At 43.8% G+C, this 27,094-nt stretch overlaps 1 protein-coding gene across 1 annotated transcript in view; it reads left to right on the forward strand.

Annotated features, from left to right (window-relative positions):
• LOC136146598 (exocyst complex component 1-like) overlaps nt 1–27,094 on the forward strand; it is a 109,311-nt gene that overhangs the window by 39,379 nt on the left and 42,838 nt on the right. Inside the window, 7 exon segments of the mRNA XM_065905552.1 lie at nt 9,764–11,495; nt 14,652–14,689; nt 16,747–16,974; nt 17,188–17,320; nt 17,903–18,033; nt 18,822–18,875; nt 22,751–22,900. Coding sequence (XP_065761624.1) covers nt 16,765–16,974; nt 17,188–17,320; nt 17,903–18,033; nt 18,822–18,875; nt 22,751–22,900 — 678 coding nt within the window. The 5' untranslated portion in view covers nt 9,764–11,495; nt 14,652–14,689; nt 16,747–16,764.

Below are 27,094 nucleotides of genomic sequence, written 5' to 3' on the forward strand. Positions count from 1 at the left end.
GGTTGCCGTTTTTCTCCTTGTTCATCCTGGTAACATGTCTGGACAGCTAGTAGAGAGAGCTCTGTCCTTCTCCACAGGTCCTCTCACCTCTATTAATTAGAAGGAAAGTAAAAGTTGCTCGGTCATGTCCAACTCTTTGGAGACCCCATAGCCCCCCAGGCTCCTCTGTTCATGGGGAGGCTCCAGGCAAGAATACTGGAGTGGGTTGCCATACCTTGCTCCAGGGGATCTTCCCAACCAAGGGATCGAACCCAGGTCTCCTGCATTGCAGGCGGATTATTTGCCAACTGAGCCACGAGGGAAGCCCAAGAGTACTGGAGTGGGCAGTTTCCCTTCTTCAGGGGATCTTCCTGACCCGGGAATCGAACTGGGGTCTCCTGCATTGCAGGCAGACTGTTTCCCAACTGAGCTACCCAGGAAGTCCTAACGAGAGGGAAGAGGTTACTTAAGTAAGACGTTACTTAAGCCACCATCTTCTTTTCCTCTCCTTTATGACTCTTCATCCAACTGGTCTTTATAAATTTTAAAGAAAACAAAGTCATTTCTCAATGGATTCAGATACTACCCCAAATTAATATTCCCCAAAAGTTCTTATTTCTAGACCTCATCACCAGAAATTCCTGAGCCTAAACCCTGCCTAGCTTCTAGGATCAGTCATTTTCTCATTTCTCCCTTTTCCTTTTAGTTGAGTCTTGTCATTTTTGTCCCTTCCCTAAACATAACTTGTAATAAGGTGACATAGCAAAGTGATGAAAGTATAGATGGTTTGTTTTAATCCTGGGTTTTTGCCATCTACTTACTGTGCGACATTGGACAGGCTCTTTAACCTCTCTGGGCCTCAGTTTCAAAAAAATAAGTCAGTATTATAAATAATACCTACCTAAGATTGCAATTGTGAGGATTAAATGGGCTTAAGCACTTGCTAAGCACTTAAAATAGTACTTGTTGTAGTGTAAGCACTGTAATTGTGCTTGCTAATAATCATAAGTGCAATTCCCAGCACATAACTTACTCAACTTTCTGTCATCACTTTGAGGTATGTATTTGATGAAATCAGTAAAATCATTCTGTTTCAAGGGGAACAGAAAAGTATTTTTGAGCAATTGTCCATGTGGCTATTTCACCACATTTAGTGTTTTCAGATTTCTGTACAACAGCCTGGGCTAGTCCAGCAGCAAATTAAAAATGGACAGAGCTTATGTTTTGCACCCTTTATCTCACTGTCCCCCCGCCTCCCCCACACACATCCCCATCTCTTTGGACATAAGCTTTCATTTTTCCTCCATGTTCTGAAAACCTACTTCTAAGAAAGTGTCTCGGTTCATCCATGTCGCCACAAAGTAGCATTGGCATATAGACACTATCACGTGTGAAATAGCTACTAGTGGGAAGCTGCCGGATAACCCGGAGAGCCCAGCCTGGTACTCTGTGATGGCCTGGAGGGGAGTGAGGGGAGGGCTGAGGTAGGCTCAAGAGGAAGGGGAGATACAGATATAGATAATTATATGTTTATATTATATATAACGTATATATTATATATGTATATATAATTATGACTGATTTGCTTTGTTGTATGGCATAAACCAACACAACATTGTAAAACAAGTATCTGCCAGTTTAAAAACCAAAGGTGTGTGATCTCCAACTTAGCGTGAATTTAAGACAATAGTGCCACTTGTCTCAGAGAGACAACTTTTCAAGCCTGGTTCTGTTTCTCAAGGTTGTTTTGTTTTTCTGTCTCTCCTAGCCTTTCCACCTTGGGCAAATATGGGAGGTCCACATTGTGGCTCCAACACTTAGCACCCGCGGCGTTCTCCAGGCCTGAGAGGAGCGTCTGAGGGCGGCACCCCTGTCCCGGGGCTGCTGAGGGACCGCGCCCGGCTCCGTCTCACGTGAGGCGTCAGCTGCTGCTCAGGCAGCCCCTCGCCTCTCGTCACCCTGGGTGACGGCAGCGCCCGGTCCAGGGAGGGCCTGGGTGGGCTCAGCATAGGCAAGGGTGTTTCTGGATCTCTGAGAAGAAAATATCGGCGACAAGAAAGACATGCATTCATGAGTCTGGGATTCTCAAATCTTCCACAAGCCGCCTGCTAATTCTTGAGAGGTATATGTGGGGAAAATGCCCTGCTTGATAATAACGAGAGTTTTAGCCTGAAGTTCCACACAAAATTTCTAATCTTAAGAAATGTAAGAGGCCCTAGGTGAGATCTCACTCGTGGCCTAGACCAGTATTGGGCACAGTATGGAATAAGGACTACCTGGCTCATAATGACCTGAAGTACTGGTTGAAATCCAGATTGTTAACTCTCCCACAAGGCAAGGAAATTAGGAGTGATGGGGCCAGAATTATGCCGTTTTCATGATCAGTAACTAGTGGTTATTTCCAGTCTAACCTGAAAGCAATTTGGTCTCTTTTCTTTCAGGGTCTTATGCTTCCTTTGGTCTTAGAGCTTCAAACTGAGGAGGGGGAGGGGCAAGGGTTCTGAAAGAGGAGGGGATCCAGGCAAGGAAACAGTGTTGCCTTTGAACATTTTAAAAATAGTTTATTCTGGGGAAATGGTTCAAGAGAACAAAAGAAGGTGGGTCAGATTTTAGGAGAAGTGATGACATTTTGTGAGAAAATAGCAGTTGAAGGAAAAAGCAAACTGAAATACAGCATGAGTTTAAACAGTTGATGATAGAGACAGAAGTAGGAGCATCATGCCTACAGAGAGGGAAATACAGTTCTACCATTCTGTTGTCCCCAGGACCGAGCAGAACTTAGTTAATTTAACTTACTGGTTTTCAACCCATAGCATCAACCTGTAAATAAAACACAGGACACTTTGTTGTGTTTGCATAACAAATTATAAATATTATCATCACAGGTAAAGCAAACATGCTATTGCCCAAAGGTGAGCTGTACAAGGGGAAAGACAGACCTGGGGGCACAAGCAGTCTCAGGCATAAAGAAAATGATGAGATTAGAGTGAAAGTGAGTACTGTAGCTATGTCCTATAGCTAATATTTCTTGAGAGCTTCCGTGTGTTGGACATTGAAGGCTGCAGATGTGTTATTATTTGCATCATCACGAGCAACTCCACGCAGTGGTGGTTATCATCCAGTTCCTCATCATACAGGTGAGGAAACAGAGGCCCAGGAAGGTTGAGTAAATTGCTCAGGATTGCAGAGCTAATAATATACTGAAGAACAAAGCTTCCAAGCCAAGTGGTCCATCTCCAGAACCAAGGCTTTTAGCCACTAGACTACTACTTCTCCCTTCAATAAAAGCCAGCAAAAATTGCATGGCATTACAGAAGAGAGGCAGCAGAAGTGATGAAATGAATATGATGTATTGGAGGGAAGAGGGATGAGAAGTAGTGGGGGTAGGAGTTTATCTTCCTGCCTCATGCTAGGGTGCTAAAATGGATCTACAATGGATACAGCAGATAAACATAATGTCTAGAATTATGGGGGCAACATTCCTGTGGCCAAAAACTGTCTCTGGAGAGGGGAACTGGGGTTAGAAAAGTTGAATTTCTGTATTTGAGATGCTATCATGTCCACATAGTATTTTCATAACAATATTTCCATTTATTTAGATGAAGCTTCAACTGTGTAAATGCATTAAAACATGAAATTCAAAATCATCTTTATATCTCATACATTTGCTAAGTGCTTGCCTTATCAGAATTGTTGTTTTCAGCTTTGAAGGATTTTTGTTTTTTAATGAAAAGCATTATAAATTTTAAAAGTTAAAAATTGTCCCTGGTGATGTTGTCCTGCATGGCCGAGAGAAGGTGTGGAACTATTAGAAGCAAACTGTATTTCAACCCTGCTTCTGGTAGGGAAGGAGAGTGTCTGAAGTCAGGCAACAGGAGCTTTGATCCTCTGGAGTCGGAAGGAACAACTTGGAGTAAATGAATCAGGCGGCAGGGTGCCGGGAGGAGGCTGTCGGCCTCTCTGTGATGGTGTTCTTTGTTTTGCAGGACTAATCTCAGAAATGTTGCATTAGGCTCAGTGCTGTGCATTTTTAGGCTGCAGTATTTTTCCATCTGTATACTTCATGAAAGCAAGCACTTTTATGCTCCCTTTAAAATGGGAATCTCCTATTTGAATTGCCTGGTGAGGACATTTGAAGTAATTCATTAAGCATACATATGCATGCTCTATCTCCATCTATGTAGCTATCAGTTATCCTTTCCCTACTCACCTGCCTGTATTAGTCTGCTCAGGCTGCTATAACAGAATAGCATAGACTAAGTGGCTTAAACAAGAGACATTTCACACTTCTGGGAAGTCTTAAGAGCAAGGCAGAAACACTTCCAGGTGAGTCCTCCATTTTTGGCTTGTAGATGGCCATCTCCTTGCTGTGTCCTCCTCACATGGTGGAGAGAGAAAGCTTTCGTGTTTTTTCTGTTTCTTATAAGAGCTAATCCTATCATGACAGCTCTACCCTCATGGCCTCTTCTAAACCTAGTTACCTCCTAAAAACTCCATCTCCTAATTCCATCACACATAAGGGGATAGGGCTTCAATATATGAATCTGTGGAGGGGGACAAAAAAATTGTCTTAACTCTCTATATCTGTCTGTCTATCTGTCTTTATGTGTAGAATAATAACAGTGGCTTATAATTCATTTCCCTGTGTTATTTTATCCTTCCAAAACTCGTGTGAGGTAAATTGGCCATAGGAAAATCACTGATTTCACTGAAACGTTTGAAGGTTGGATTAACTTTGTGATCACACAATCAATAAATGATGATGCCACAATTCAATCCACATCTTCTCCACCCTCCTTTCCTCTTCTCTTCTCCCTTCCCACTTTCTGACTTTCTTCCAGCCGCATTATTTACTAGCTTTTCCCTTAGGACATTGGTGTCCTTCTTCTGGGCCTTGCAGAGGTTATTCCCATTATCTGGAATGCTTTTTCCTCAGATATCTGACTCAGTTCCCTCCCGCTACACTGTTCAAACTCCACCTTCCCAGTAAGACTTATCCTGTTCTACTGTTTAACTGGAACACCTTGTTTCTCTGCCCATACACTGCTCAATCTCTGTTGCGTTTGTTACTAGGCTTCCCTGGAGGCTCAGTCAGTAAAGAATCCACCTGTAATGCAGGAGACCTGGCCCGATCTCTGGGTCAGGAAGACCCCCTGGAGAAGGAAATGGCAACCCACTCCAGTATCCTTGCCTGGAAAATCCTGTGGACAGAGGAGCCTACAGGTGGGCTACAGTCCCTGGGGTTGCAAAGAGTCTGACACAACTTAGCAACTAAACCACACCACCAGCTTGTCAGATAATTTACACTGATTTCTGTTCTCCCCTCTGACTACAGGATAGGCTACAGAGAGTCAGGAGTTTTGCCTTTATTGAACCTCCTGGAGGCCCAGCAAAACTCTAGGGTCTGCAAGAACTGGACACAGTTATACCTCTTATGTTTGGTATTTTAGCAGCCTATCTCAGAGCCAAGCCAGTTATTGAAGAGAATCTTTTCTGATACTTTAAGCAGTATGATCAACTTGAAGTAAACTTAAATTTTCAACAATTACAGAGCAGGCATGGACTCTTCCTTTGTTTCTCCAGACACATGAACCTGGATACAAAGTCCATCCTCTCTGGGTGAAGTGGGAACATACAGAGATGACTGGCCTCAGTTTCAATTGGATCAAAAGATGCACAAAAGAGACATTTAAACGTTTTCAAAAACGAAAACCATCAAGTGTGTTTCCTCTTCACACATCAGGGATTGTCTGGCCTCTGGTGTGGTTCGAGTGGTGCAGGGGGAGAGAGAGAGACATAGAGAAGTAAGGATGAGCTGCCCTGTCTCTCCCTCCTCTGGACCTTAGTTCTTCCTGGACTGTCACTCCTTACACTCAAAGCAGATTTCAGAAGTCAGCACACATGGTCATAATGTATGCCTAGCTCCACAACCCAGTCACTGGGACCCAGAAAATTTTGCAACCTTAAGTCTGCCTCAACACATCATGACTCATATATATCAATGGGTAAAGACACACAAACAGTAGTAGATTAACAGGAATAAGTTTTTACTTATATATAAATTACCTATATACATATTTGTCAATAAAGCTGGGAAAGATAAGTGTCCATTGAGGCAAATGGGTAGGGGGAGAGGAAGCAGCTAAAGACAGCTGTAGAACTTGCCAGTTCCAAGTGTAGGGAAAATATCCAGAAGTTTGGGTCGGCCAAGTTTACAGTCAAACCAGGGATGGCATAGTGGATGATACATGCAGATTACTTTCCATCCTCCACATGGAACTTCTCAATTCTGGTATGTAGTTCTGAACTGGGCTCAGATACTTCTCAGCCTGCACGACACACACACCCACCTTCCTCACCCATGCACATACAACACACACCTACTCGTGCATATCGCTGAGCGTGTGGTCCTTTGGCTCATTGCTGCTAAAGGCAACATCGTGCTCCTCCAAAGTCAGAGGGGTGCCCTGAGTTGGGGTCCCAGGAGTTCTGAGTGCAGACGTTCCTCTCTAAATATATATGGTGCTATCCCCCATCGTACTACGTGGGTTTGGGCTGGGGAGGCCTGGGTGCTTTGTGTGAATGGGACAGCAGAAGTGTACCCAGTCACAGCGGGTGAGGTGCTGGCCCCCGTCACCCGCTCTGTGCTTTGCATATATGAGTTCCGAGCCCAGTGGCAGGTGCTGACACTGGGGCCTCCCATCCGAGATGAGATGTGGCTCCTTCCATGTGTTCACCCATGGTGTATTGGCCAGGTGGGTCCCAGTTGTACTGATGGGAAGTGTGGCTACCAGGTCCTCCATTCCTGGGAATGATGACGTTCCCTCCTATACCACCACCACTTGGATCTTGGACAGGTGGACCCCTTGTGTTTGGAAGTCAGGTGGAACTTCTAGTGGGTTTCAAGCCAGGGGTGGGTCTCACAGTTGCAAATCCAATGGATGCAGTGTTGTTCTAGTGAAAAGTTGAAATTGACTTGTCCCTTGACACAAATTTCTTCTTCATGGTGATGGGATTTGTAACTGTAGATTGTCTACACTCATGTGGGTCCTGGGTGCAGTGATGGGAAGTGGTAACACCCCGACCTCTAACCATAAGGATGGTGGTTTCCCCTGCCGTGACTCTACCACCTGGACTTGGCTGAAGGAGACCCCAGGCGTTTGGATTCAAGTTGGAACCAGATACGTGCCCGGATGCTGGGATGGGGGCTTGCTGTTCCTACTGCAGCAGCCAGCTGCAATGAGATGAGCCCAAGGTGATCTGGCCACAGTAGGAACACAGGTGGTGCTGGGTGTCCCACACAGTTCTGTGCAAAAGTGAGGTGGGCCAGATGCTTCTGAATAAGTGAGGCCTAGGGCATTCACACCAACCCAAAACTCCCACCAGCCATAGAGGCTGCAGCCCCATCAACAGTGGGCCTCATGTGGTACTAGCAAGACAGCAAGCTACTGTCTCCAGGACTGGGCACTGTGGTATCCATTCCAAAACCAGAAGTAGCAGATACATCCCTGGGGAAAATACCTGAGCTGTAGACAGAGGGCGGCTGCATGTTGATGGTGGTGGTGGAAGACAGGGGATCTGGTAAACCCGAATCCATTATCCTTCCTCTGGGTGGCTGGACTGCAGAAGAGGTTAGCTTTTCATCTTGTGCTAGGGCTAATGGGTTTCCCAGTGGAATAGACTTGTTAGGCTTCTTCCTGTTGTTGGCCCCAGATGTGGGTTCAATGATGAGTTCTGGGTTTCAAGCTTCACTTGAAACATGGGTACCTCTGTTGACCACGTCCACAGGTAAATAAGTCGAGGCTCGGGTCCAGGCATCGCTGCCACTGGGTGCTGTGTTCTCAGAACCAGGAAGAGCCATGTGGTATGAGTAGTGGTTGTCCTTGGAGTCAGAGGTAGACTAGAAAGTAAAGTCTGAGGAGGAGGTGCATCCATAGCTTTGATGTCAAAGACTGGTTTGACATCTGTAGAGATGCTGACTGCTGAAGCATAGATAACTGCCGAAGCCATAGGTGGGGGGCTGGGGGAGGCAGGAGCCGAAGCCATAGATGGGGTTTGGGGAAAACAGGAGCTGAAGCAATAGATGGGGGGCTGGGGGAGGCAGGACCTAAAGCCATAATTTGGGGACTGAGGGAAAGAGCCAAAGCCCTAGAGAGGGGGCCAGGGAAGACAGGACCAAAAGCTGTAGATGGGGGGCTAGGGGAGAGAGTGGGCAGAACCCTAGATGGAGGGATGGGGAAGATACTGGCTGGAGTCCTACACAGTGGGGCCGGGGAAGACAGGACCCAAGGCCGTAGATGGGGTTCCCAGGGAGACATTAACCAGAGTCCCAGGTGGGGGCCCGGGGAAGGCGCCAGCCGGAGCCCCAGATGAGGGCCCGGGAAAGGTAGCAGCCTGACCCCCAGGTGGGGGCCCGGGAAAGGCGGCAGCCGGAGGCCCAGGTGGGGGCCCGGGAAAGGCGGCAGCCTGATACCCAGGTGGGGGCCCGGGGAAGGCGCCAGCTGGAGCCCCAGGTGGGGGCCTGGGAAAGGCAGCAGCCTGATACCCAGGTGGGGGCCCGGGGAAGATGGCAGCCGGAGCCCCAGATGAGGGCCTGGGAAAGGCAGCAGCCTGATACCCAGGTGGTGGCCCGGGGAAGGCGGCAGCCGGAGCCCCAGGTGGGGGCCCGGGGAAGGCGCCAGCTGGAGCCCCAGATGAGGGCCCGGGAAAGGCAGCAGCCTGACCCCCAGGTGGGGGCCCGGGGAAGGCGGCAGCCGGAGCCCCAGATGAGGGCCCGGGAAAGGCAGCAGCCTGACCCCCAGGTGGGGGCCCGGGGAAGGCGGCAGCCGGAGCCCCAGATGAGGGCTCGGGAATGGCGGCAGCCTGACCTCCAGGTGGGGGCCCGCGGAAGACGACAGCCTGACCCCCAGGTGGGGGCCCGGGGAAGACAGCAGCCGGAGCCCCAGATGGGGGCTTGGGAAAAACAGAGGCTCTCTGCTGCCCATCAGTGGCTGCAAATGTAGGGTGAGGGTTGGTTTGGGAGTGAAAGGCATAGTTAAAGATTGAAGCAGGGCAGGAGACCGTCGGCACAAATGGCGCTGGTGGTGTCTGGTCTCCCTGCAGTGCGTGTCTGCTCCACCCCAATACCTGGGGGAGACTGAAAGGTTACAGCATGAGCCGGGGGAGTAGTGTCCATGTCAGTGACGTCCTGATCTGAAGGAGACAGGAAGGTTACACTTGGAGATGCTGTGACTGTGGTGGTAAAAGGGACTCCAGTAGAAGTTGTAGCAGGGGGAGCGATGGGGCGGTCTGGAAGAGGGGTGAGTAAGTATGAGGGAGGGGGAGAATCTACACACATGGGTGTTGGGGATTCATTTTTGTCGGAGGGTGGCTGGAAGGGGAGGGTTGGGGTGCTCAGGGGTGTGGAGAGGTCAGAAATAGAAGGTGGTGTTGCTCTGACTGCACACGCAGTGCCCGCATCCTCCTTGAGGGCAGTTCCCACAGTGGGATTGGAAACTGGAGGCAGAGCATCTGCAGGACTAGCAGAATGAGAGTCCACGGGGGCTGTGTGTCTTGCCACCCGATCCACATAAGGTGTCAGGCAAGGTGGAAGGCCAGCCAGATTGGGGAATCTGGAGGACAGGTCGGCCAAGTTGGTGGTGGTAGGAGGGACCTGCAACGTGTGACTGACCGGAGGCAGGGAGCCTGTGGTCCCTGGGGCAGGCGGGGCGGCGCTGCGGCGTCGCATGGCCTTCCTTGCATCCCTCAGGATTCTGTTCCTCTGACGGTCCCTGTTTTGTTTCAGAGTGCCCCGGGTTTTGGCGCGAGTCATGGCTGGAAGCTTCGGAGGCGGGGGAAGGTCACTGCGACCCCAGAGCAGCGGCAGCGGGGGCGGCAGTGGCGGCGGCGGTGGCGGCAGTGGCAGAAAAAGCGGCGGGGGCATCGTCCTCTTGCGGGGGTGCCCACTGCCGGCGGCTCCCAGGGGAGAAGAGCTTCTCCGCGGGGTGTCTGAAGGTGGCTCACGCTGCAGCGCCTTCCCGGACATCGGTGACTCTGGGCAGCCGGGTTGGTGGTCTTCACCCAGCACCACTTCTCCTGGCCTCTCGGGCAGCAGGCTGCAGCGCGGACTTGGGGCAGAGAGCACCGTGGCCACGGGGCCAGGCTGCGAGGGAGGCCGGCCGTCTCCAGCAGTGCCGTCTGAGCAGATGGCGGGGCTTTGGGAGGAAGGCTTCGTCCGAGACACCTGGGCTTTCTCACTGAAGTTGCCTCCTGGGTGCCCCGGAAGGAGGTTTGGAGGCTCGGGAGGGCAGTGGAGGGGCGGGAGGAGCCCGCCGGTCTCCTGGGGCCTAGGTGTCATTGTCATAGCCCCGCTGGGGTCCGGACTCATCTTTCCGTTGTCCTCTCCTTCGGCCTCTGTGTGACCTTCCTCCTCTGTCACGCCTTCCCTTTGATCTTCCTGGACCATGGCCTTACTCTCCTTTGCGCGAGGAAGTGGGCGGTGACTGGTTGGTACCGGCTTCCCAGCCTTGGCTACCTGAACAGGTAGCTCAGGGAGTGAACGCAGGAGAGTAATTTTGCGCCCCGGTGGAGGAATTCTGACGGTGCTCGAAGGTCCGAACATCATGGAATTACGAGTGGACAGGACGGGCTGCTGCTTCTGCCGCTCCCTCAAGTTCGCCAGGGGTAGCCCGCCCACACGGGAGTACCCAGCCTGCTGGATTGGGTACCACCTTTTCGGCATGCTGTAAAACCCGGACGATGAGGGCACTGGATCCTGGTTGAGCAGCCTGCGACCAGGTTGTAAAGCAGGAGCTGGGGCGGCGGGGTGACCCCGGCCAGATGTGGTGGCACCCCGAGGGCGCAAAACCAGCGAGCGCCGGCCCAGCGGGCGCCGGCGCCGGCGGCGGAGCCCAGAAAGAAGTTTACACAGTAAATTGCCCGTATAGGACAGATTGTGCGCCAAATAACCCGAGAATAGAATGTGAAACTGGGAGAGCGTCTCCCTAGCTTCTTACTCCTCTCGCGGTCAAACACGCCCTGGAGGGAGGAGGACTCAGCCTGGCAATTGTGACGCGTCCATGGTATACGTGTCACAGAGAAACTGCAAATTCCGGGGCAAAGGGCGGGGCCCAGTGCACGACCCCTCCCGGGCTCTCTAGCCGCTGAGACCTCCCACTGTGGGTGGCAGGTGTTTGGCACCAGATGGGCCACCGTGCAGAGACTCTTCAGGACCGTGGGGGCCTCCTTCTCCAGAGCTCATCCCATCTAGCTCCTCATCATGCAGCCCCCTTGGTGCCTGCGTGTGTATCTGCCGGCCCTTCCCTGCCTGGGTCTCAGAGACCTGTGCAAAGCTGACTGCAGGAGCCACCCACCCTCCCGGGGGTGGTCCAGCACCTGTGGGGACCTCTCCAGCTTCTCTGCGAGGCCAGGAGCCAGGAGCAGCTTCTCCGCCGCGGCTCCTCTGCCATCATCACCAGCCGGAATGCAGAGCCCTCACCTGGCCAGGTGCTGCACCCCACCACGTCCTTTTCTGGCGGGTAAGCCTCTTTCTTCACTTCTTTTTAGAAATTTGGTACAACAGTTAAATCTTAGACTGTTCTTCAGGGTGTGCAGATGGTAATGGCTTAGCCAGGATGTGACCCAAACCTGCTCTGGGCTGTGGTGCCTCCCCGCCATACATGCTTCACGTGTTACTGTTCTTTTCTTGTCCTCCTTATGGCACTTAGCCCTAAGTGTCATACCTATAATGAGTCTATATCCTACCCTGTAGGTTTTCTTTTGCTCAATTCATGAATTGATCACCTGCTGCGTTGGGTTCTGATCTCAGAAGAGGCAGGTTAAGGACCACCAGTTGTCAGCATAGCACCAGCGGAGGTTTTCCCTTTGGGATAGTTTGAAGGATCCAGATATGTAAAGATGATAGTCTAGATAAATCATGGGCTTTCCTGAAAGAAATTTACCAGTGCATTATTCTGTATGGATTAGAAGCCTGTTTCTGTGGCCTTCCTGGAGTGTGTTCAGTAAGGCAGCTCATTCATGTTGAGAAAGCAAACACATCACTTATTGCAGCTTCATAGTGGAGCCCTGTGTCAGCTTCAGTCAGTCAGTACAGTTTGGTCACTGTGAGCATGTCAGCTGGGTCCACTCTTTACTACCATATATAATTCTAAAGATTCTTATGCCCAGGAGAGAAGTCACACTCTTGGGTGTCTAGGACAAGGGAGACATGTTATTATTCACAAGGTAGAAGCTTCAAAAGAATAGGATAGGACTGAAAACTCCTAGTCTAACATGGCTTTATCGAGTTTGAATCTTGTTTCTTTGGCTTACTTCATTGGAGTGTTTTCTTTCTCCTGGGCTGACATTGTGTGTTACACAGCAGGCATGTGACATGTAGAGGTTTCAGAACCCAGAATTGTATTGATCAGTGAAACTTTATTTATATATTTTAGTTTAAAATCTATTTAAAATAACACTGGACATAATTCATATATTATAAATTAGTTTGCCCTCTGCTCTTGAGATTCTTTTTATAGTATGTCAGAGTAAATTTGGACTTCCATCCCCAAGAAGATTTGAGATTGGAGGACACAAAAGGTTTTTCTCAGACCTAAATTATGTCTGAAAAAAGCGAGAAATATCATAAGCCCTATCTGACCTCTCTAGGAGCAGAAATGATTTACAGCTGTGGCATTTAACCATAATTCCTTGATCTCATTTGAGAAGAGTTCAGTAAGGAACAATCTCTTCATTTTTGTTTCTTCCTTATTTTCTTGTCTTGCTTACCAACAATCCATTGTAATCCATGGATTGATATGGCAGCAGGCTGAGTGGTCTCTGGAGCTCATACAATTAACTTTTTTCCCTAAAATAACTTTAATTTCCTTGTTTTTCAGCTCCTCTTCTTTCCTTGCCCTTTGCTATAACCAGAACTCACTGAAAGCTAACTGGCTTTGTGCAGACCCTCCTTAGGACAGTCTTTCCTTAGTTATTTTATTCATCACTCGGTTTCATTTTTTGCCTTCTCGAAATATGTTGAAATCTTTCTGTAGTTGATGACTTCCACAACCTCTTGGCTTTTACTGGCTTATTAATTTTGGTATTTCTACACTTTTATTTAAGTATGGTTTCAGAAGGAACAGAAAGTAAATGTGTCCTAGTCTGCCATCTTGAGCTGAAAATCCCTGTCAGTTTTAGCATCCAGCATTCCCATGGGGTGGGGCGGGGACCTTGGCATTAATAGGTGTAACACTCAAGATTTCAGCTTTTCTTGGGCAGTCACTAAGGACATAGTATGTGGTAATTTCTAATGGGAAAATAATAACTATTTCATGGAATTTATTTGAGGATTACATTAGATAATGAACATACAAATGCTTTCTAAAGTTTCAAAGTCCATAAAAATGTTTCTTGTTATTGATTTGGTGCTACTTCAGTTTTACTTGACAGTGATTCATGACCTTGCTTATGTGAGAAGATGCCTTCTGAAACAATTATGATCATTTAAAATATTTGTTTATTTTAAATGTTTACTTGTGTAAGGAGCTGTGCAGAATGAACTGGGCATCCCCTGCCCCCTAGTGGCTAAAAAGCTGCACACAAAACACTTTTAACATTTCCAGAGTGACTTGGAAAGGGCTGAGAGCTGGGAGACGCCGCTCTAAGGGACTTGCATTTGTGTACTGCAGTCTGTAATTGCCTGTGCCGAAAGTTTTAGCCCCTCTTTTTTTTCTGGCATGTTATCTAAAGCTGGCTAATTAGCATTCTTAAGAGTAGATCATTTGTTACTTTGAATTAGGTGTGTTTTGTTCAAGGACAAGTTAACATATGTCAAGTCATGCTGAATGTAGATTCTCATTTTCATACAAAATAATGAATATCTAAAACACTTGGAATTTGTGTTTTAAAGCGTGTCCTGTGAATTGTTGAAAATCAGTAACTTTGTTTCGAGGTTTATTTAAGGGTAAAATTATTTTTTTCATTTTATCTCTCGATCTCAAGATTTATGTAAAATCCCATATGCTGAGTCTGTTCTTTCCAGAAAGTGAACTGAAACATTTATCTAGAAAGCATCTCAGTTCTGACCTCCTGGTCTTTTGTTTTGAAGCAGGAAGACAGCTGAAATTTTTGTAGTTTTACACAGCCATGATGTTGTTCTTACTATACAGATATTGAGAAAGTTTCTATTAGCTGATCCTTAGAAATTTTATAAACACATGTGAAAAATTTTTACAGAGAGAAATGGAAAGTTCAGTTAATATTTTCATTGCCCAAAATAAATTATGAATTGTAGATGCATTTTTAAAATTTCAATTGAAAGTTATTTGGAGGAAAACACAAAACATAACAAAGATAGAAAGAACAAAAATAACAGAAGAAGGTGTTACCTGGAAAAAAAAGGAAAGCAAATTGTTCCTCATGTGTCCTGAATTATAAGCATTATTGTATTAGAGCAACAGTTATCTCAGGTAGAGAAAAAAAAAGGTTAGGCTTGTACACGTGTTTCGTTTCCGGTTGTATATTTGTTTTATAGTTTAATTATGTTTTGGGAAAGTGTGACTAAGGCCTGTTTTAACACAAGTCAATAAATTAGACTGCATGCTTTTGTTATAATAGACATGTTAACATATGCGGTTCTTCATAAAATAAGTTTTTTTTCATATATTTTGAATCATTTTTTTCCTATTTTTCAGCCTCTAAATGTGACCTGTGCTTATAACTGACCTTACCTGTAAGTACAATGCTGTTGTCCTTCCTAGTTTTTTACTACTTTATTTTTAATTTTTACCCTCTTTTAAGAATCTGTTCCAAGTGGAGAAAATCAGAGTGTGACAGGAGGTGAGGAAGAGGCAGTGGATGAATGCCAAGAGTTAAATGCAAGAGAAGAGCGGGATATTGAGATAATGATGGAAGGCTGTGAATATGCAATTTCTAGCGCCGAGGCCTTTGCAGAAAGGTTGTCCAGAGAGCTGCAGGTGTTAGATGGGGTCAGCCTTTCTTGTAACATGTGGCTAGTGATGTGTGGTAAGCTGAGGAGACTGGTGATGTTCATATTCTGCTGCCGCTGCCTTTGAGCCTAGACGGTGGGATCGTTGCTGTCTTTCCCTAGAAGCGCATCACCAGCTGCCTCCCTCTGTCTTTCACTGTTCTTGGTCCAGAGACAGAACCATTCCTATTAGGCCAGTGAAGGCAGTTGGCTGAGGTTCTGGATTTGGGGAGGTTCTTGATATGAAGTGATGGAAGTAGAAAGTAGCCAACCTGAAACCACCCTGGGGGTTGATTCCCCCAGCCTCTGGAACACTTCAGAATAGTTCAAGGCAAGAGAATAACATTTTTGTGGTTTGGGGGGAAAAAAATAGGTACAAGTTAGAAGGAGAGAGAGTGAGCTGAAAGAAGCGAATCCTTTACCCAAAGAGAGCAAAATAGTGTAGTGAAAACAGGAGAGCCAGGGCAAAAGGATGTTTGACGACTCCTCTGAACTGCTGTGGAATAGATGCTGTTTATTTGTATGCACATATCTGAGCTTGTACCTACATGTACATCTTTAGGAAGTAAAAAGCTACAAGTAGCACCTGTCTTATGAGAAAAATCTAAAATGAGAGTGTTTTGTGAGGGGGGTGTCATTTTGTTAGGCAAAGTATGAATTTAAGAAAAACTCTGAGAATAAGGAATGTTTTTAAGACTTAAAAGAGTGTTGGCATTTTATACATGAAAGGTACAGAAGTTGTAAGGTTGAACTGAGGTCCAGAGATTACACCAATAGCCCAAGCTTACAAATTTGTAGAACTCTCTGGAAGTAAAGCCTAGAAGAGACTTCAAGATGTTGAAGTGAAAATTGTCCTGGATCAGTTCAAGTCACAGCTCTGCTGCTTAAGATTCAGTGGGTCAGAGCTCTGCTGCTTTACAGTTGGGCTGCACCTCCATGGGAGTTATTATGAATAGTATATAAAATAACATGTGAAATTTTAGCATCACCCATACAATGATATTATTTTAACTCTTTATCCAAATTTTTTCCTCATATCATGTTATCTGCCTTCTTAATGTGGCTTTGTGGTTTGTATTTTCTAGTTAATGTTGCCTCTGTGTTTCAAGTCATCATATTACTTTGCAGCTTAATTTTGGGTTTGAAAGCTTCCATATTTCAGGGAATTGAGAATCAATAGAGTCTTTAGAAAATATTAATAAGGGGTCGGTGGTTTGTTGCTACTTTGTCTGGAAAAAAAAAGTAGTTGCAAATGAAAGAGAAAAGAAAGAATATTGTAGAAGGAGCTATCTTATGGCAATAGACTCTTCCACATCCTATTAGTACCAATCATGCTACAGTTATAAATTAGTTCCATGTATCTGTTAAAGACTGGCATGCTACTGCTACCCTCTTAACTAAGGTATTAGCATAGGTGATTATTATGCTTTTGTTTAGGGTTTTACATAAATGTTGCAGATTATAGAAAATGTCTATAGTTGATAGAGCTGGAAGCAGCGTCAGAGATGGTATAACCTAACGGCACTAATGAGAGTCCACCATTGCTGATGATACATCATGGCGCATGCCCTAAATATGCGGTATTGAGATCTGGTCCCTAACCTCCACATAAGGGGACGTGTGCTTCCCTGAAATACTGTGTGAAAAAGTGGAGTGTAAACACAAAGCAGCCAATTAAAGTAGACGTGTAGATGTGTGTGTCAGCCTTTGTTGCCGCTGCTGCTGAGTCACGCTGCTGTCAAAGATTTATGGATATTTCATTTGAAGAATATGAAGTATTACTTCTCTTTTTAACTGTGTAGGCCAACATCCAGTCTATCATGGCCTCTGAAAAGCAAGTCAACATCCTAATGAAGTTACTGGATGAGCCTCTCAAGGAGGTGGATCAGATTGAATTGAAACTGAGCAGTTATGAGGAAATGCTCCAAAGTGTAAAAGAACAGATGGATCAGATCTCCGAAAGCAACCACCTCATTCATCTCAGTAACACTAATAACGTAAAACTCCTGTCTGAGATAGAGTTTCTTGTGGTAAGCATGGTTATAAACTACTAGCAACAATTAAAAAAAAAAAACAAAACTAATGATCTCTAAAGCCCATTTGCAAGTATTTTCTAGTTTCCTTAGGAGAGCAAGATTTAAAAATACTGAAGTTTCAAACACCCAGTAATAGGATTGCGTAGCATCTTACCTGTAAACTTCCTAAGAGTACACAGACAAATGGTGTGTTTGTTTACTTTCCAGAGCCACATGGACCTGGCCAAAGGTCATATAAAGGCACTTCAGGAAGGAGATCTTTCTTCTTCCAGGGGCATTGAGGCCTGCACCAATGCTGCAGATGCCCTGCTGCAGTGCGTGAATGTAGCTCTTCGACCAGGTATGACCATAAAATCTGCCCAAGAACCTGGGACTAAGCTTCTGACTTAGTGTAAAGCTTTTGACAAGAAGTCCATGAGGCAGGTGGTTTAGGGTTAGATTATTAGCTATTGAAACAAGTTTCACTTACTCTCAAACATAATTTATATCGGCACGAAGAACTTGTTCATTTCAGTACCTTCTGATTGACCATCAGTGACTCTGCGTTAACACCAGCATTTTTCTTCAGCGCTGTTCACAGGACCTAGCACAAAGTAGATGCCGTAAGGCTTTGCTAGACCAGCGGTTCCTAAACTTGAGCTTGCATCGGGATCACGGCTAGGGGCCAGCGCAGAAGCAGTAGGTCCGCTCTGAGGCCTTAGAATCCATGTTTCTGACCGTTCCCAGGTGAGGCTGAGGCAAGACCGCAGCGTGAGGATCGCTGAGTTACACTGTTTTTCCCCCTTACCTTTCTTTTATAAACACACGCATAAACCAGCAAAAGGTTGAGTTCTTCAGAACTGAAATACGGCTTCTGTTATGAATGCACTCCTTAGACATCCGGGAGCTCTCTAACCCGTTGAATAAGCTGTCACGATTTCAGGCCATGACGTGCTTCTGGCAGTTCAGCAGCAGCAGCAGCAGCAGCAGCAGCAGCAGCAGCGTTTCAGTGATTTGCGAGAGAATTTTGCCCGGAGACTGGCCAGTCACCTCAACAATGTTTTTGTTCGACAGGTAATTTTATCTTATTATAGTACTGGCATGTTCCTGTAGCTTGAAATGAAATGGTCACAGAAAAAAAATTTTAATGTATTTAATTGGGAGCACAATATGTTCCTTTCTATATTTATTTGATTTTAATATTTTTAGATATGTATGTATTTGCTCATAGATGTTTTGGGGGCCTCAGTGGTCTCCTATGAAGACAGTTCCTTTTAGCCAAAATTCCCTAAGTTTTAAATAATTGTGCTTGCATGTTACATATACCCCATTTAGACAATCTTGTTTCTAAAAATAAGTCCAAACTTGTTACGTTTTTAATGTTTGGCCTGTTTTATTTTTCAGTATTTTCAAGTGAGAACAGGGACTTGATTCCATGTTTTCAGTATTTCATTGGCTCCATATACTTATAAATATGAGAAAAATGACTAACTCAATTGTAAATTCTAGTTGATTTAATCTTATAGAAAACCTTTATCTCTATTTCTATGTGGAAAGGGTGTTATAATTAAGGTTGTGGCAATGATATAAATGTTACTGTTAAGTATACCTTAGAGGGATTTGACTAGAAGGTGCTTTTTTTAATAAATAATAAATTAGACTTAATATTTCTTGAATAAATTAGGTGTCATAAATTAGATTTTGTGTATTTATGATCTCTTTAATAGGGATTTGGGGCCAAAAAAAAGTTGAGTGAAATTTTGTTCATCAAGAAATGCTGACTGATATTCCAGGTTCTTATTTTGTTTTCACTTTGTAGTATTCTGAAACAATTGTATTTACTCTATTTTATTTCTGATTAGTTTACTCAGGCCCTCCTTCAACTCTATAACAGGTCCTACTTTCTTTCCGTGCCTGTGAGTACATCAACTTTGGCTCCAGCTTCTCCGATTCTTTTTTTTCCCCTGTAAGGTTTACTAAGCTTAATAGCAGCAGAATCTTTATAGTTATAATTTACTGATTTGAGCTACCTGTTAACCATATTTGTGGCAGTTTTTTTAATGTCCCATAACAGAAAGTTTATTTAGATCCAAAGGCATTTAATCTCATTCTGCTTGCCTTTCTTTCTGTCATTCTTTCATTCACTCACTCACTCCTTTATTTGGAAGTCATTTGCCAAGTGATTAAAGATGCATTCCAGACATTTCATTGGAATAGATGAGAGGCTGATTCTTTGCTCTAGTTGCTCACGATCTAGAGAAGGGCGACAAACAGACTGAGGGAGGGTGTATGTTATGGTGGTACCATGGGAGTAAAGGAAGATCAGCTAACTAACCGTGCAAGGGGGAACCAGGGGAAGACTCTCTTAACATTCCACTTGACTTGAAAAGCTTCAGGAAAAAAGTAAACCTAGGAATCACATAGGAAATACTAATGCACATTTTTCTTACACTATTATTTCAATAATATCTATTTTTACACAATTCCCTAGTTTTTTTAAATTATCCTGTTGACAGGCTATAGTCCACATTTGTAAATGGTATGGAAAATACCAGTCAGTAAATGATAATCCTTTCTCCACCCTTAATTGTTTGTTATAACATGCTATTATTTGTGATTTTTGCTTCCTTGCCTTATAAACTAATGGCTTTGTTTAAAATGAATGCATCCCAGTTCTGAAAATCTAATATGCATTGTTACATGTGAGTAATGCATGTTAAAAACCAGAATGTTGCAACAACCTGGAATGTGCTGATGAAGATGAAAGACAGTGTCCCAAGTGCAGAAAAGAGATTTTCTGTGTGTTAAATTGAATACTTCGTGTCACCTAGCAAAGAGTTGGGAAACAAGGGGATTTCTGTTCCTGGTTGTGGGACACACTGGGAAGATTCTATTACTGCACTGGGTTACATGTCTTTGTTCACCATCAAATTTTGATTGTGTGTCTGATTTGTGTGTTACATTGTGTGACAGGACTCACTGTCCTCCATATGTAAGAGTAAGAAATGGCTGCTACCCTCAAGATGCTTGTGAGGATGTGGTAAAGGTAATGTACTTAAAACTCTACAGCAGTGTATAGGGGCTACCTTAGGGACACCACAATGAAGTGAATGTGTCAGTAAAGCAAGTCACACAAATTTTTTGGTTTCCCAGTGCGTAAAAAAGCTATGTTTACACAGTATTGTAGCCTATTGTGTGCAATAGCATTATGTCTAACAGAAGAATGTACACATTTATTTTAAAAATACTTCATTGCTAAAAATTGCTAAGCACCCTCTGAGCCTACCATCTGAGTCATCATCTTTTTGCTGGTGGAGGGTCTTTCCTCAATGTTGAAGGTGCTGGAGGACCAAGGCAGTGATTGCTGAAGATTGGGGTAGCTATGGCAATTTTTAAAAATAAGACAAGAGTGAAGTTTGCTGTAATGATCAACTTTTCCTTTCTCAGACAATTTCTCTGTGGCATGCAATGCTGTTTGATAGCATTTTACCCACAGTAGAACTTCTTCCAAAATTGGAGTCAGTCTTCTCAAATCCTGCTACTTGTTTTATCAACTTAGTTTATGTATTAATTATAGTCTAAATCCTTTGTTGTCATTTCAGTAGCCTTCACAGCATCTTCATCAGGAGTAGATTCTCTTTCAAGAGACCAGTTTCTTTGTTCATCCGTAAGAAGCAACTTCTCATCCATTAAATATCTGTTAAATGAGATTATAACAGTTCAGTCACATCTTTAGACTCCACTTCTAATTCTAGTTCTGCTTTCTACCACATCTATAGTTACTTCCTGTACTGAAGTCATACCCCTCAAAGTCATTCATGAGGGTTGGAATCCGCTTCTTCCAAAACTCCTGTTAATGTTGATATTTTGACCTCTTCTCATGAATCATGGTGTTCTTAAAGGCATCTAGAATGGCCAGTCCTTTTCAAAAGGTTTTCAGTCATCATTACTAATTTATTTATCTCTAATAAGAAACTTTAAACAATGTCTTAATTTTTAAAGTATATAAAGAGTAAAATTCTTAGCACGATTGAATTCTAGATATGATAGTTATCTATATTATTGATTGAATTAAGCAATTTAAGTATTTTTTCTCCTTCCTATATATTTTGAAACCAGTTTCTCTTAAAATCTTTCTGTTAACACTAACAATATTTAATATATCCTAATAGTCTGAAGGTAATAATGTTTTTATATCAGTGAATTTTCACATGATGATGATCTGGAAATGCTACTTACAGTAGAAAGTTTTGAATAGTAATATATGTAGAAGAGCTTTGTAAACCGTAAAATTCTCTATAAATGTTGGTTCTTCCATTTTGCAGGAGAGATGAAGGTTTTTAATTGAAGAGTTTTCCTGACATTAAATTAAATAGTACAACTTAACATGCAGTGACCTGAGTAAACAGCTATAGAAGAACATAAACCATGATTTTGAGTCTTGAATTATTGAAAAAATTAATGAGGAAGGATAATGGAAATATATCTAATGTTATTGTTAATAAGGGTAAAATATTTGGAAAACATTTATCAGCAATAACAAGTTTGTCAAATACTCCTTCCTTTTAGTTAGTGTAACTTAATTAAGGCACAATTTGGAGACATTAGCAGACTTAAAACTAATCTCTCTCTGTGTACAGTATCTAATATCTGTGAGTCAGTGGAATCTCAGTCATCCTTCTGATGTGGTAAACATTTCTGAAATGTAATGTTTGTAATGACCTTCAGCAGTTTTTGAGTCTGGTTAGAATGGTTTTGTTTGGCATGTTTTTAAAAGAAAACAGAAGTGAGACTCACATGGCTGAGGTTCAGATTCTAGCCTTCCGCCTGTGTGGCCTGTGTGGATCACTTAGCCCTTTGAATTTCAGTTTGTTCCGTTGGGTCAGCTGATCTACTGGATCCATATACTCTAGAACAAAAGTCAGGATGCATCGTCTGCCTCAGGCTGATTGAAAACGTGCTCATTTATATAAGTCATGTCAAGGATTAAAAACAAAATTATATAGTTGCTTCTGTAGAAAATTAATGGAAAAATTAAAATTACATTATTATTAGGGGTTATCCTGGAAAGGGCTTCCCAGGTGGCTCAGTGGTAAAGAATCCGCCTGCAGTGCAGAAGACATAGGTTCAGTCCCTGGGTGGGGAAGATCCCCTGGAGGAGGAAATGGCAACCTACACCAGTACTCTTGCTGGGAACTCCCATGGACAGAGGAGCCCGGCAGGCTACAGACAATCTATTGGGTTGGCCAAGAATAGGATATGATCCAGCAACTGAGCACTGAGCGCTGTCCTGGAAAGCCCAGGAAGCAGTCATCTGCAGTCCTTCCTAGTTCTGACATTCTGTGTCCTGTGCATTTTCACCTGCTGTTTAAATATCGTAGACTCTAATGGAGATATCATAGATGGAGACAATTTCTTTTGAATGACTTCCCCTGTTCGGTGTGTGTTTCTTAGTAACAGTTTATATCATGATATTTATTTGCTTAGTCAATTGTAAAATGTTATGGGAGAGGTAAAGTTGATTAAACTATTCATTCTCAACTACTCTAAAAGATAAAATGAGTCGATTTATCAGAGAGTCATTCTTGTGTGTTTATGACTATTTTATGGTGGTGGTGTTCAGTTTGTATACACAGGATGATTAAAAAAAGACAAGTAAGTACTCAGTTCTTATATTTCTATGTTCTGTTGTTTTTGCTTGGCCATGCTTGATCATTATTAAGGATATTTAGTTACAACAGTGTTTCTTTATACTGTCAGTGATAGTTATGTCCTTATTTATTCACTCTAGGGTCGTGATCAGAGTTCAACTCTTGCTCAGCGCTCTATTGAACTGACTTTACCTAATCATCATGCATTTCATAGAGACTTACTCCGATATGCCAAGCTGATGGAGTGGCTAGAGAGTACGGATTATCGAAAATATGAGGGACTAACAAAGGTATGGATTTGACGTCAGTTACTCACTGAGTATAGAGCATTATCTTTTAGAATCGAGAGGTCGTGTGTTCAGTTACGCAAGTGACATTTGAAGCACTGTTGTATGTTCTTAAAAAAGCAGCAAGTAGTTGAATTTCTTAGTGCTCATTAGCTATGGAGAACATTTTTTTTCTTTTTCATTTATTTTTATTCGTTGGAGGCTAATTACTTTACAATATTGTAGTGGTTTTTGCCGTACACTGACATGAATCAGCCATGGATTTACATGTGTTCCCCATCCTGATCCCCCCTCCCGCCTCCCTCTCCATCCCATCCCTCTGGGTCTTCCCAGTGCACCAGCCCTGAGCACCCGTCTCATGCATCCAGCCTGGGCTGGTGATCTCTTTCACCCTTGATAGTATACTTGTTTCAATGCTCTTCTCTCTGAACATCCCACCCTCGCCTTCTCCCACAGAGTCTAAAATTCTGGAGAACATTTATTTTATGTACTTAGATGGAGAATAGCTAAATTTTGAACTTCAATATAGTATTAGGCCATACTGTAGCTTGAAGCATCATTTAGTTTAGTTAGTTAAATAATTATTTCCTGAGTTGCTTTATGTGCAATATAAAAACTAGAGAGTATGAAGTTATATTTTCAATGAGGCATTTGCTTTATAAGAACCTGTAATCTGTTCTTTTAAGCACATGCAGTGTGCCTCTTTATTAAGCAGACATTCCATTGTTCCAGGCACAGAGGAACATGGGTATTTCTGTTCCTGATTGTGGGACACACTAGCTGGAAAAATTGGATTATCATATTATGGTACATTTCTTTGTCACTCACCAGATTTTCACTGTGTGCCTCTTTTGTACTCACTAATCCATATGTAAGAATAAGAAGTGGCTCCCACACATGCTCCTACTTCCAGAGAGCGTCAGGTCTGCCCGGGAAGAGCAACTATCCTTAGCAGCCGGCCAGAGTTAAGTGCTGAACTGGATATGAGTTTAAATGTATAGCATGTTAGAGAAAGGAAATTCATGACCTGTAGCCACAGGAGAAAACTTCATAGAAAACATTGGACTTGACTCTTTTCCCGGGACTTTAAGAAGACCAGCCTGACTGAAGCTGAAATTCCATATTCTAGAAGAGTGAGAAGTTAGGTTGAAAAATCTGAGTCGTGAGTCCTAGCAGCATTCTTCAGACACAGGAAGAGACTTGATAGGGGAAACTAAGAACCTAATACAATAATGAACTGAAATGAAATCTTGGACGAAGAGGATGATAGTAGGAATAGAGATTATAAGTCACAAGAGAGAATCCCAAAACAAGGGACAGGATGGTGCCAGACTTGTGAGACGCAGAGATTACAACAGTGATAAATACCACTTGGGCTTCCCAGGTGGCGCAATGATAAAAAAAAAATCCACCTGTCAATGTAGAAAATGCAGGCTTGATCCCTGGGTTGGAAAGATCCCCTGGAGAAGGAAATGGCAACCGACTGCAGTACCATTGCCTGGAGAATCCCGTGGAGAGAGGAGCCTGGTGGCCACAGTCCGTGGGGTCGCAGAGTGGGACACGACTGAGTGGCTGAGCACACACACACACGGATGGCCACAGCTGGACAAGAAAGAGCCATTCACACGTTCCCTTAGCAAACGCGCTGAGCATCTGCTGTGTGCTGACACTGTTGTATGCACGAAAGAGAACGGCGCTGAAGGAGACAGGCGAACACTTGCCTGTTCAGAGTACATATTCCAGTGGAGAAGGACCAACATAAAAGTCAACTTCATAGTCTGCTGGAAGGTACTGCTGAGAGCTCTAGAGAAAATAAAGCAGGGAATGCTAGGACATCAGAAATGTTGCGGTTTCAAAAAGGGTGGTCCGAGAAGGCAACATTTGAGCACAAATTTTAAAGATAAGCAGGGGTGCGCAGTGGGAATTTCCGAGGAAAGCTTTCCCAGCACAGCACAAGTGCCCCAAGGCAAGAGCAACCTGGAGCACTGGAGGAGCAACCAGGCCGTGGTGGTGGGAGCACGGCGAGTCAGGTTCAGGATGGGAGGGCGGGCGTGAGAGGTGCGGTGGGGGGCGGGGGGCGGGGCAGGGCAGATCTGGAAGGGACTGGGCACCGGTGTTGGAATTTGGTTTTTACTTGCAGAGAGATGAGGGAGGGGTGTTGATGGGCTTTGAGTAGCAGAATGACATGCTCTCATTTAGTAAACGGCCATTGTAGCAGGAACCCTTGGGCTCAGGACTCTACTGTTGTGTTGTATTCTGATTAGTTTTGAGTCAGCAGAATTCTGATTTGGAGATAGTTTACAGAAGAATATTTGCATGACTGGAATCTTTGCCTTCTGAAGTTTTAAGAGGATTAATACTGTATTTTGAATGATTAAATATTGTTACATCTTAAGAGTTTTGTGCCAACAAGTGCTTTGTCCCCTAGTGAATATTCAAATGAGTAAAATAATCAATAAGCTTTTTGCCTGATTGTGTTCTCAGTGAGTATTATTGCCGTATCTTTATATATATGTAGCGTCATGAATGTAATTTAAAGTGAAGAAGCAAGCCAGTAGCCAGTCTAGTGCTGAAGTATGGAATCATTCTCTGCTCATGGTATATTTTCAATTGACAGTATTGATGTGCTTTTTTAAATGAAATTATCTTATTTCCAAAGAATCTTGCTTTATCTTGTGTTTGAACTTGTGACAGACCATGCAGTTTTATGCCTGATAATCTAATTTGGTTGCTCAAGTGTTTTCAAAAATAGGAATCTTATTAATATGACCAAGAAAGGAATGAAAGGAAATGGAAGGAAAGGAATGAAAAAAGGAACCTGACAAATCAGTGTTTCTTTGGTAAGAAATAATAATTAAATCCAGATGCTATTTGTACTTGATCCTTTCCATGTAGTGTGTGCTAGTGGTAAAGAACCCGCCTGCCAATGCAGGAGACATAGGAGATTCAGCTTCAGTGTCTGGCTCAGGAAGGTCCCCTGGAGAAGGAAATGGCAACCTACTCCAGTATTCTTGCCTGGAGAATTCCATGGACAGAGGAGCCTGGTGAGCTCTAGTCCATAGGGCTGCAAAGAGTTGAACCTGATTGAAGTGACGTAGCACTCACCTTTGTACTTGGTTATTTGTACCCAGCTCACACTTTTTGGCAGGACCAGGAAAAGCTTGTCTTCATTTCTTTAGGGAAAAGAATAACTAGGCCCTGCCCCAACTCTACTTACGGCTGAATCTAAGCAAACCCCTGATTTGGGGTGTATGTAATTTAGAGCCTAAGGAAAATAGAGGTGCGTTGGGCATGTAATAAGCTCGGCTGCCCAGAATCCCTTCTGCCTAGCTGGGGCAGTAGAGCATGTAGAGCAGTTGAGCAGGGAGATGGTTTATCCTTGTTTAGGTAGGAACAATCTTTCCTCTCCCAATAGCCCCTTGAGGCCGACACATTGTCTCAGCCTCAGTCCTATATTTGTAAATATAGAAAATAAAACATGGTGTTATCTGTAAGACTCTAAAGTGAGCACAAGAAAAAGTTGGAAATACTGCCTGAGATAACAGTATTTAAGCTCAAGATAGTTGGATTTTAAGTTAGGTGCTGTATACAGGATGCTAAGAGAAATAAATACTCCCAGTGAGAAGCTTCTCTCTGAATTCAGTAAGTGAATGAGCTGGGAGTCACGCCTGTCTGTGGGCTTCCCCACCTGTGGGTTCTGTTGAGAACCTGGGGGAAGGTGTTCAGTCATTTCAATTGTATTGAAAAAGAAGGTGATTTTCAGTAGTCTGCTCAAATCACTGTTTTAGAAATAGCGACTGTTTAAATTGCTTGGGTAGTAGTGTGCACTTAGTTTGGGTATTGGAATGCAGTCTGTTATATTGAGTGAGTTGAGTAGAAATCTAATGAAGATTTTATGAATTATAAGTTGGTCAGCCATTTACATTGATTTCCAGTGATCAGTGTTTTTGTGATAATTTAAAATTCAACGAATGAGATGCTGAAAAGTGAAATAGCTGAATGAAATAGGAATAATTTTAGTGTCTTTTTAGCTTTAGATTTGCTTTTAAAGTTACACACAAAGATCACAGGAAAAAATTTCCTATTTAACTTTCCTTACGGAGAATCTGTGGGAAATGTATGTGGCATGCAAATTGGAAAAAAGAAGGCTCTATATTATGTTTCATCCAAAAATTTTTTATAAGGACATATCTATCA

The sequence above is a fragment of the Muntiacus reevesi genome, chromosome 14 (genome assembly GCF_963930625.1).
Source record: "Muntiacus reevesi chromosome 14, mMunRee1.1, whole genome shotgun sequence".
NCBI lineage: Eukaryota > Metazoa > Chordata > Mammalia > Artiodactyla > Cervidae > Muntiacus > Muntiacus reevesi.